Below are 11,801 nucleotides of genomic sequence, written 5' to 3'. Positions count from 1 at the left end.
ATCCACCTTTCTTACGACACTAGTCGCACCATGCTCAAACTTTTGATTCCTGACTTGTCACAATTTCTCCACTACCAGCTGCAAACCGTCTCTCTTCCACCTTCCCTGGAAGAGAGCCCAATGATCCAAAAATCTGACGCCCTCCCTCCTAACCAACTCCTTAGCCACGTGTTAAACTGTACAACCTTCCTAATTCTGGCCTCACTAGCACATGGTACAGGTAGCAATCCTGAGATCAGAACCCTGGAGATCCTGCCCTTTAACTTAGCACCCAACTCCTTGAACTCACTTTGCACTCTTCCTACCTATGTTATTGATAGCTACACGGCCCATGTCCTCTGGCAGCTTACCCTCCCACTTGAGAATGCTGAGGACTCAATCTGAGATATCCTGTCCCTGGCGCCCGGGAGGCAACGTACCATCAGTAAATCTCATTCTCGTCCACAGAACCTCCTTTCTGTTCCCCTAGCTAACCAATCCCCTATCACCATAGCTCACCTCTTCTCTCCCCCTTCCCTCCCGAGTGACAGTCAGAGACCTGACCTCTGTGACTTTTCTCTGCTTGATCATTCCCCCCCCCCCCCAACAGTACCCAGAGTGGTGTACCTGTTGTTGAGGGGGGGTGGCCGCTGCGGTTCCTTGCACTGGCTCCTTGAGCCCTTTCTCCTTCCTGACCGTCACACAGTTTCCTGTTTGGGTAACTCAGGATTCCTAGTATGTTTTTAACCCTTTCCTCACCATGAACCGCACGCTGGTGCTTTCTGGTCGTGGATCTGATTTAGTGTGTGCTGGTAAGATTCCTCTTGTGCTCTCCATGGTAAAGTCTGGGTTCATCTGGCGCTGGAGGGATGGAATGTGTCACATGCCGAAGGAACACCAATGAGGTCGGCTTGGATGAAAGAGACGGTGGTCCGAAGAAGCCAGTCTGGCTCAGCTGAGGAAAAGCTTTTTTGGTAACTACAGGGAATCTGTCTCCCCTCTGGTTTTCTTCCCCTTGGTTAAAGAAGACTAATCTGATGAGAAATCAACTGAGAGCGACCTTTGCTCATGGCAGCAGGCGTTTTGACCCTCCTCCTTTTATTTGGAGGAGACAGTTGAATTTTAAAACTCCGCTTGGCGTAGAAGGACTGTAACTTCCCCTTTGGCTGTTACATCAGCAAGAGTTCCGTTGCATTTCTCCAAAGCGGCTTTGTGGTAAGCAGGACAGGACGTTGAGATCTGGATCTCGTCTGCAGGAGCCATTTAGTTTCTGAGTGCAGGGAGCAAGCTCCCGACAGCCATTCGGGACGGGAGCCTTTTGGAAACTCAGCCTCTGCTTTCAGCTAGAAAGCTGCTTTATGCAAATTAGCGGCATACGTTATCTGTTTCCATCAGTTTTGAGGAACTGACAGTTCGAGCATCCTGTCACAAGGCGAGGCTGAGTTAGGTTAAGTACGGCCATACTGAGGAATCGTCATGGTAAGCAAATTGCATTTCTTATCAGGCATTTTCTTCCCCTTTCAGATATAAAAAGTGTCCCTTGATATCTCTTTCGTTGACGCTACACCCGTGGGCAGAAATAGCCTCAGGTGGGTCTCTGTAGTCTTATGTGCTTCACTTCTCACTTTTGGGCACCAGCCTCGAGGACACCTTCAAAAGGCAAAGCCTCAGAAAGATGGCATCCATCATTAAGGACCCCCATCACCGAGGACATGTCCTCTTCTCATTGCTACCATTGGGTGGGAGGTACAGGAGCCTGAAGGCACACACTCAGCGATTTAGGAACAGCTTCTTCCCCTCTGCCATCGGATTTCTGAATGGACAATGAACCCACGAACACTACCTCACCACTTTTTTCCTTTTCTTTTTCTCCCCCTCTGTTTTAGCACTACTTATTTAATTTAATTATATATATTTACTGTAATATATAGATTTTTAAAAATATGTGTTGCCAAGTACTGCTGTCACAAACCAACAATATTTCATGACATACGTCAGTGATTTTAAACCTGATTCTGGTTCTGAAAATTGTGCACAGCAGTGAGGAGCAGGGACTTGGGAGGGGGGAAAGGTGCTGAATTTTCTGATCTACTAAAGCAGGGGTTCCCAATCTGGGGTCCATGGGCGCCTCAGTTCATGATAGGGTCCGTAGCATTACGAAGGTTGGGAACCCTTGCACCAAAGATCTCTGGCTTGCTGATGATACAGTTGCAGAAAACATGGTACGCTGCCACATTATAAACCCAACCTTGTACCTCGTGTGGAGTGAAGTGCTTATAGACTGCTCATTAACCCTAAACAGTTCTGGAGGAACTCAGCAGATCAGGCGGCATCTATGGAGAGGAGTAAACAGTCGATATTTCAGGCCAACACACACAAAGTGCAAGGGGAACTCAGCAGTTTAGGCAGCATCCGTGGAGGGGAATAAACAGTTGTGTTTCAACTGACACCCTTCATCAGTACTCATCAGATCCTGATGAAGGGTCTCGGCCAGACCTGCAGAGTTCCTCCAGCATTTTGTGCGTGTGTGCGTGTTGCCCTGAATTTCCAGCATCTGCAGATTCTCTTGTGCTTATAGTGTTCCGGAAATTTGAATATGTTTGCAATCTGCCTCTACCGGGCCTGTGCTTCCTGGATATTTGTGGTTTGGTGACTAGCGGAAGTGACTGATTCTATCTCTCGGTGGCAACATGTTTCTGGTCACAAACTCTGGCTGATAACTCCATTCTTTTGGATTTTCCAACCACAGCTGTTCTCAGCCCACGTCCTTCCCCATCTTATTCCCGTGACTCAGCTAACAGGTAGCCAAACTGTAGAGCAGAGGTTCCCAACCCTTCTGTATGCCATGGGCCTACCATTAACAGAGGGCTCCGGGGACCCCAGGCTGGGAACCCCTGCGTACTGTTGGTGTGACCATATTTGGAATGGTTCTGGTCAGTTACTGGGTGTATTTAGTGCCTGGATTCACTGGGGCAAAGGGAGGAGAGAGGGACTGAGGATAGTGAGAGAGAAAGAGAGAGAGAGAGAGAGAGAGAGAATATTAACTCTCAAAATTCACAAATCATTTGAAAATCCAAGAAATGCTCAGCTTTTTCCTCTGCACATGTGCAGCCTGCCTTTTAAATATTAAATTCCTTTTCATCTCTTCAGGTGGTTTTGATGTGATTGATTTATTCATTGAGATACCGTGTGGAATGAGCCTCACTGCCCTGCTATCCCCAATTTAACCCACGCCTACTCACAGGACAATTTACAATGGCAATTCATCCACCAACCAGAATACCTTTGGACCGTGGGAGGAAACGGGAGCAGCTGAAGGAAACCCACGCGGTCACGGGGAGAACGTACAAACTCCTTACAGACAGCGGTGGGAATTGAACCCAGGTTGCTGGTACTGTAGAGAGTTGTGCTGACCACCACACTGTGTTCTGCACAGTTGGGATTCACTTTCACATCATCTTCCCTTTGCCGTCTCAGTTCAGAATCTCTTCACCTTGTCCCTCCTCCCTGCCCCCATTGATTCTCCTTGAGCTCAGTTTACAGCTTCTATCAATAATAATTTCCTTCTTCTTCGAAGAAACTCGGGCGGGAGGAGGCCACTTGCTTATCGAAACCTGTGCTGTCATTCAATATAATAATGCCTTTGGATAGGTACATGATCTGGCATAGACTAGATGGGCCAAATGGCCTGTTTCTATGCCATAGTGCTGTAAAACTCTAAGACTCCCAAATTTTTGCTGCATCCATCTATTTCTTTCAGTTTCCTTAGAGTGTAAACGCCTAACAGTTTCAGTCTTTAGAGTAGCAGCCATGTTAAGGAGTTGGAGCTGGGGCTGGATGAACTCCAGATTATCCAGTAGGTTGAGGGGTTGATAGAGAAGACATACAGCGATGTAGTTACACCCAAGGTGGTGGGTGGCAGTCAGAAGGGGGAAAGGGGATAGGCAGTCAGCGCAGAGTACCCCTGCGGCCATTACCCTCAACAACAGGTTGGAGAAGATTTTGGATATTGTTGAGGTGAATGACCTAGTCCTGGCAGAAGAAAGACGCAGCGGTCAGATCTCTGGCTCTGTGGCTCAGAAGGAGAGCGGGGAGAAGGGGCGAGCTGCAGTGATGGGGATAGTGGAACAGACAGGAAGTTTTGTGATTCCCCGATGGTCCCTTGCCTCCTGGGTGCCAGGGTCAGGATCATCTCGGATTGAGCGTACAGCATCCTTAAGTGGGAGGGTGAAGTCGTAGGTACCAATGACATGGGTAGGACGAGTTTCCGCAGAGGGAGTTCAGGGAGTTAGGTGCTAAGTTAAGGGACAGGACCTCCAGCGTAGTGACCTCAGGATTGTTACCCATGCCACATACTAGTGAAGCCAGAAATAGGAAGATCATACAATCTAACCTGTGGCTAAGGAGTTGGTTAGGAGGAAGGGTGTCAGATTTGTAGAGAAGGTGGGACCTGTGCAAGAAGGGACGGTTTGCACCCAAACTGGAGGGAGACTAAGATCCCAGCAGGAAGGTTTACTCGTGCTGGGTAGGAGGGTTTAAACTAGAGTTGCAGGGGGATGGGGGTCAGAGCACCAGAACAATTATCGGACAGGTTGTGGAGACAGACATTGCTAAGTCTACAAAGTCAGGAATCAAAAGGTCGAGCATAGCATAGTGGGACCAATGTTCCGAGCTGCGTATATTTCAGAGCAAGAAGTATTGTAAGAAATACAGATGAACTTAGGGCCTGGATCAGAACAGAGAATTGTGATATTGCGGCCATTATTGAGACTTGGTTGCAGGAGGGGCAGGACTGGCACCTCAATGTTTCCGTTCTGTTGTTTTAGATGTGATAGAATGGGAGGGATTCAATGTGGAGGTGTGGTGTTACTAGTCAGGGAGAATGTCACAGCAGCGCTCACTCAGGACAGACTGGAGAACTTGTCTAGTGAGGCTTTATGGGTGAGACTGAGGAATGAAAAAGGTCTGATCACGTTAATGGGGCTGTATTACAGACCACCCAAACAAGGTGAGGGATTTGTCAGTTTTGTAGAGTGATCACAGACTGTCGCAAGAAACCCAAAGTTGTGATGTAGGTGATTTTAATTTTCCACTTATTCCCATACTGTAAAAGGATGAGGTGGGATAGAGTTCGTCAAATTTGTTCAGGAAAGTTTCCTCAATCAGTACGTAGAAGTCCTAATGAGAGAGTGTGCAATACTTGATCTGCTATTAGGGAATGAGACCGGGCAGGAGACAAAAGTTTGTGTAGGGGAACACTTAGCACCTGGCCATTAGTTTCAAGGTAATTGTGGAGAAGGATAGGTCTGGTTCTAAATTGGTGAAAGGCCAGTTTCGATGTTATCAGAAAGGATCCGGCAAGTATGGATTGGGATGGGCTGTTTTCTGGCAAAGACGTACGTGGGAAGTAGGAGGCCTCCAGAAGTGAAACTTCGAGATTGCAGAGATTGTATGTGCCTGTCAGAATAAAAGAGGATAACGGTTTTAGGGAACCTTGGTTTTTTTAGAGATATTGAGGTCCTGGTTAAGAATAAGAGGGAGGTGCTCAGCAGGAATAGGCAGGAAGGAGCGAATGAGGTGCTTATGGAGTATAAAAAATGCAAGACAACACTTCAGAAAGAAATCAGGAAGGCTAAAAGAAGGCAGGGGGTTGCCCTAGTGGACAAGGAGAATCCTAAGGGCTTCTACAGATATGTTAAGAGGAAAAGGATTGAAAAGTGACAAAATTGGCCCTCTGGAAGATCAGAATGGTAATCTATGCGTGGAGCTGAAAGAGATGAGGGAGATCTTAAATTGAGTTTTTGCTTCTGGGAGATGGACACAGAGTCTATAGATGTGAAGCAATCCAGCAATGAGGACATGGACACTATACAAATTGCTGAGGAGGAGGAGGAGTTTGCTGTTTGAGGCAAATTAGGGCGGATAATTCCCCAGGGCCTGACAAGGTGTTCCTTTCGACCCAGTAGGAGGCTAGTGTAGGGGCCCTAGCAGAGATATTTAAATCACCCTCAGTGACAGGTGAGGTACCAGAGTATTGGAGGATAGCCAATGTTCTGCTGTTTAAGAAAGGCTCTCAGCAGGAGAGGAAATTATAGGTTGGTGAGCCTGAAATCAGTGGTGAGAGAGTTCTTGGACAGAATTATAAGGGTTTGGAGATACAGGTTGTGTAAGTCTTATCTGAAATTCCAAAATCTGAAAACCTCTGAAATCCGAATTTTTTTGAATGCTGACATAACGTCACAAATGGAATATACCAGAAGGCGCTAAGAAGGTTCCTTGCAATGGACAGGCCTCTGTGCACCACAGATCATTCAAAGCATTATCAATACTCTTCCGAGATTGTCTGCCTGGCGTCAGTGGTCACATAACCAGGACTTGTTATCTGCACCGGCTGCTCGTACGACCATCCACCACCTGCTCCCATGGCTTCATGTGACCCTGCTCGGGGTGGTGGGCTAAACTGTCCCGAGCCATCAGAGGGGCAAAGCGTGCACATGCCCAGCTAATCCACAGTCACTTCCAGGACAGCGGCAACACAAGGCACATGTGGAAGGGCAACCAGGACATCACCAGTTACAGGACAACATCACCTGACTGAGTGGGTGATGCCTCCCTCCCAGATGCACTGAATAACTTCTACGCTTGTTTTGAGGCAGAAAATGACGTGGCAGCGAGGAAGTCCACCCCTCCTCCAAATGACCAGGTGCTGTGTCTCACCGTGGCCGACGTGAGGAGAACCCTGTGCAGGGTCAACCCATGGAAGGCTGCTGGACCAGACAACATCCCTGGTAGAGTGCTCAGAGGATGTGCAGACCAGCTAGCAGATGTTCTCACTGACATCTTCAACATCTCCCTGAGCAGCACCACCGTTCCAACGTGCTTCAAGGCCGCCACCATCGTCCCCGTGCCGAAGAAGTCTTCAGTGTCCTGTCTCAATGACTACCGTCCCGTTGCACTTACATCCATCATCATGAAGTGTTTCGAGAGGCTCGTCATGAGGCATATCAAGACCCTGCTGCCCCCCTCACTGGACCTCCTGCAGTTTGCGTACCGTCCCAATCACTCAACAGATGACGCCATTGCCACCACCCTCCACCTGGCCCTAACCCACCTGGACAAAAAAGACACATATGTTCGGATGCTGTTCATAGACTTCAGTTCAGCATTCAACACAGTCATCCCTCAGAAACTGATTGGAAAGCTGAGCCTACTGGGCCTGAACACCTCCCTCTGTAACTGGATCCTAGACTTCCTGACTGGGAGACCTCAGTCAGTACGGATCAGGAGCAGCATTTCCAATACCATCACACCGAGCACGGGGGGGCTCCCCAGGGCTGCGTGCTCAGTCCACTGCTGTTCACTCTGCTGACCCACGACTGTGCTGCAACTCGACCGTGGTGGGTCTCATCAGCAAGAATGACAAGTCAGCTTACAGAGAGGAGGTGCAGCGGCTAACGGACTGGTGCAGAACCAACAACCTGTCTCTTAATGTGAACAAAACAAAAGAGATGGTTGTTGACTTCAGGAGGGCACAGAGCGACCACTCCCCAGTGAACATTGACGGCTCCTCGGTAGAGATTGTAAAGAGCACCAAATTTCTTGTTGTTCACCTGGCGGAGAATCTCACCTGGTCCCTCAACACCAGCTCCATAGCAAAGAAAGCCCAGCAGTGTCTCTACTTTCTGTGAAGGCTAAGGGAAGTCCATCTCCTACCCCCATCCTCATCACATTCTACAGGGGTTGTATTGAGAGCATCCTGAGCAGCTGCATCACTGCCTGGTTCAGAAATTACACCATCTCGGATTGCAAGATCCTGCAGCGGGTAGTGAGGTCAGCTGAGAAGATCATCGGGGTCTCTTTTCCTGCCATCATGAACATTTACACTACACGCTGCATCTGCAAAGCAAACAGCATTATGAAGGACCCCATGAACCCCTCATAAAACTCTTCTCCCTCCTGCCGTCTGGGAAAAGGCTCCGAAGCATTCAGGCTCTCACGACCAGACTGTGTAACAGTTTCTTCCCCCAAGCTATCAGACTCCTCAATACCCAGAGCCTGGACTGACACCAACTTACTGCCCTTTAGAACCATAGAACATTACAGCACCGAAACAGGCCTTTTGGCCCTTCTTGGCTGTGCTGAACCATTTTTCTGCCTGGTCCCACTACTGTGCCTATTGTCTTGTTTGTTATTTATTGTAATGCCTGAACTGTTTTGTGCACTTTATGCAGTCCCGGGTAGGTCTGTAGTCTAGTGTAGTTTTTCTTTTCTGTGTTGTTTTTATGTAGTTCAGTGTTGTTTTTGTACTGTTTCATGTAGCACCATGCTCCTGAAAAACGTTGTCTCATTTTTACTGTGTACTGCACCAGCAGTTATGGTTGAAATGACAATAGAAGTGACTTGACTTGACTTGGGGAGGAGGGGAGCTAAGCAGGTGCCACACTTTGCCCGAGGGTGACCCACTGGCTAATGGAGGGAATGAGCATCCTCCTTTGGTAAGAATGTATTTCCACCCCACCACCTGCACCTTACATAATGCCATTAATTTTTTTAAATGAAAATTTAACACTGCAACAAGTCTACAATGTCTACAATCTTACATAAAACCTAAAAGAAAGTACTGTACTGTAACCTTTTATTGAAAACATGGCATTGTAGGCGGAGACTGGCAGCTGATCGGGGGAGACTGGCAGCTGATCGGGTACTGTATTCTCCTGACGCTGCTGTGTTGCTTTTGATACTGTAGTTATTGCCCAGTATGACACTGGCATTTAGCACAGCAATGGAGATCCTGCATCTCTGTCCTTGGCCATCTTCTCTACCGTGCCCCAGGTGAGGTTCAGGGTCCTCATTTCTGCCTCTCCGGTATGGCTCCGAGTTATCTTTGGTCTCCAGTGTTTCCTCCGCCCCCTCAGGGGTCCAATGAAGTGCCGTCATGACGATGGAGTCGGCCCCACTTCTCATCACGTGCCCAACCCATCTCCCACATTTCCTCATCATGATGGCGGCCATGACCTCTTGGTGACGCTGAAAGACAAGGGTGTGGATCGGCATCATTTCAGACTCTGAATTTATCTGCTATCGTCGTCTTACACTTGTTCATCACACTTATGTAATTAACAGTAAAACAACTATTACTTACCATTAATATAATGAAAATATAATGCATGCAGAGTTTGCGGTATGTAATAATTTTTATTGTTAAGTGCATATACGTTTTCAACACGTGTAAGATGAAGACTGCTTACTAGTAGCAAATAAACCCAAAGTTGGCAATCCCAAGCAATCTCATGATGCAATCCAAAATCCAAAATATTTCCATCCCCAAGGGTTACTGCTGCTGTATTAGAACTTGATTGGACAGGGACTGATTAGGAAGAGGCGACATGGGTTTGTGTCAGTAAGTCACTCTCCTGTTTTGTTACACACGCAAGATGCTGGAGGAACTCAGCAGGTCAGGCAGCATCTATGGAAAAGAGTAAATAGTCGACGTTTAGGCAGAGACCCTTCATCAGGACTGGCTTTTTTTGTTGCTACTTCAGGGTGATTTTTAAATCGGGGCAGGCTGCTGTCAAAGCTGAGCTGAACTGAACTGAAAAGTGCCTTTTGATTTTGTGTTTTATATTCAATGTTTTTCACCTCTTTTGTTGCCGTTTGTGCATTTTTCCCCCTCGTGGGATGTTTGATGTTTTTCTTTGAATGGGTCGGTTCCACGGTACCTCTTTGTTTTGTAACTGTCTGAGGGAAAGGCAGATTTCGTGATTGTACACGGCGTACGTACTTTGAAAAATAAATGCGCTTTGAATCTTTGATAAGGCACTGTGGTGAGGCCTCATGGACTATTGTGAACACTTCTGGGCCCTTTATTTAAGAAAGGATGTTCTGACATGGGAAAAGGTTCAACGGAGGTTTGCGAGAATGATTCCTGCAGAAAGATGTAAATTTGTTTGAAAGAGTACAGAGAAAATTTACAAGAACATTGCCGGGACTTGAGGACATTAATTATAGAGATAGGTTGAACAGGTTAGGACTTTATTCCTTACTGAATCATTCTCCATTGGTCATCTGTGGATGGGGTAGAAGGTTGTTGTAGGTTACAACAGGACAATGACAGGGCTGAGAAATGTCAGATGGGTTTCAACCCGGCGTGTAAAGTGATTCTCTTGGAAGGTTGAAATTGAAGTCAGAACACAGATCTAGTGGTAGGATTCTTGGCAGTGTGGAGGAACAAAGGAAGCTCGGGATCCATCTAAATCTTTGACAAACCCCTATAGGTGTGCAGTGGAGACAATATTGACTGGCTGGATCACAGCCTGGTATGGAAACACCAATTCACTTGAACGGAAAATCCTATAAAAGTGGTGTATGCAGCCCAGTTCATCATGGGTAAAACCCTCCCACCCATTGCTTTCATTGTCTAGTCCTCTCGAAATGAATGCTAACATCGCATTTGCCTCAAATGCCACCTGCACTAGGACTCCCAAAACCCTTTGCACCTCTTATTTTTGAAACATTTCCCCGTTTAGAAAATAATCGGTGCCTTTATTCCGCTTCCTTACCTGGAGGCTGACTGCGATTTCTTTCCTCTGCTCTGTTCCTCTCCATCACACCCTCCGGTCAGTCGGATACGCTGGTTGTCTGTGACGTGGACTCCGAGCTCCTGGCCCGGCTGAAGAAATTCCGCTTCCGCAAGGAGACCTCCAACGCTGCCATCATCAGTAAGTGAGGGGGCTGGGTTTGCGGTAATGGGGGAGGGTGGGGGTCACCCTGCGATGAAATTCTCTCCCCTCAGGTGATCATCCCCACCTCCCTGGAGCTTCCAGTGTGACTCCAGTGCCAGGGAATGGGACAGAAGGCCTTACCCTTTACATTGAGCCAGAGATGCGTTGCTCACGGGGAGGATGGAAACATCTACCCCAAACTCAGTCCCTCTACCCCAGAGTGGGTAACTGGAGTGGGTGGGTGGCCGGGGCAATATCCTTTCCATGGGGCCTATTGAACGATTCAAGGTCCTGGACTGGACCTGATGTCCGAGTGGGTTTGGCCAGTGGTCCTTGGGTTGCCTCCTGGCAGGGCTGTGGGTGGGGGGAAGAGGGCAGTGGTGCAGAGGGAGCGTGGAGATGGGATATCAGACCATATGCCTGCCAGCAACCCAGTGAATCAACCTTGTGGAGTCTGTCCACATTGGAAATGAGTGCTCTTGTCCCCCTCACCGATAACGTATCCAGTTCAAATTTGGGTTCAAGTTTATTATCATCTGACTGTACATATATACAACTAAATGAAACAACATTCCTCTGGTCCACAGTGTGCCCACTAATCATATATCACACACACCACATTAAAAAAAATTACCACAACATATAGGAGCAGAATGAGGCCATTCGGCCCATCAAGTCTGCTCCACCATTTCATCATGGCTGATCCAATTTTCCTCTCAGCCCAAATCTCTTAACTTCTCCCCATAACTCTTCATGCCCTGACCCCTCAAGAATCCATCTTGATTACCATAAATAAGTTAATAAAATATCATTGACAATACATGCCGTGCACAGCACAGGTAAACCGTAAACATCTTGCTGTCATAGTGCTGAGGTCTCGGTGGTGACATTAACCTCGCAGCCTTAGGGAAGAAGCTGGTGCCCAGCCTAGCAGTCCTGGTCCTGATGGTCCTGTTCCTCTTTCCTAACGGTATTGGCTGTGTGGATCCGTAAATGAATGGCTGTTGCATCTCCTGCAAGGACGGAGTGATGTTGGCCTTACCCGGTCCAGAGCTACGTATGGCCCTTTGACACAGCCATACCCACTGAGGGTCTACACGG

The 11,801-nt window shown here is 47.8% G+C and overlaps 1 protein-coding gene across 1 annotated transcript in view; it reads left to right on the top strand.

The window, feature by feature from the left end:
- Positions 1–926: 926 nt before the first annotated feature.
- The window catches only part of LOC132402228 (glia maturation factor gamma-like), a 31,226-nt gene continuing 20,351 nt past the window's right edge, over positions 927–11,801 (top strand). The window contains exons 1-2 of the mRNA XM_059984994.1: positions 927–1,458; positions 10,601–10,697. Coding sequence (XP_059840977.1) covers positions 1,456–1,458; positions 10,601–10,697 — 100 coding nt within the window. The 5' untranslated portion in view covers positions 927–1,455. The remainder of the gene's footprint in view (positions 1,459–10,600; positions 10,698–11,801) is intronic.

Source organism: Hypanus sabinus, chromosome 11 (genome assembly GCF_030144855.1).
Source record: "Hypanus sabinus isolate sHypSab1 chromosome 11, sHypSab1.hap1, whole genome shotgun sequence".
NCBI lineage: Eukaryota > Metazoa > Chordata > Chondrichthyes > Myliobatiformes > Dasyatidae > Hypanus > Hypanus sabinus.
The sequence above is the reverse complement of the archived record's forward strand: the minus strand, read 5'-3'. Positions and strand labels throughout refer to the sequence as shown.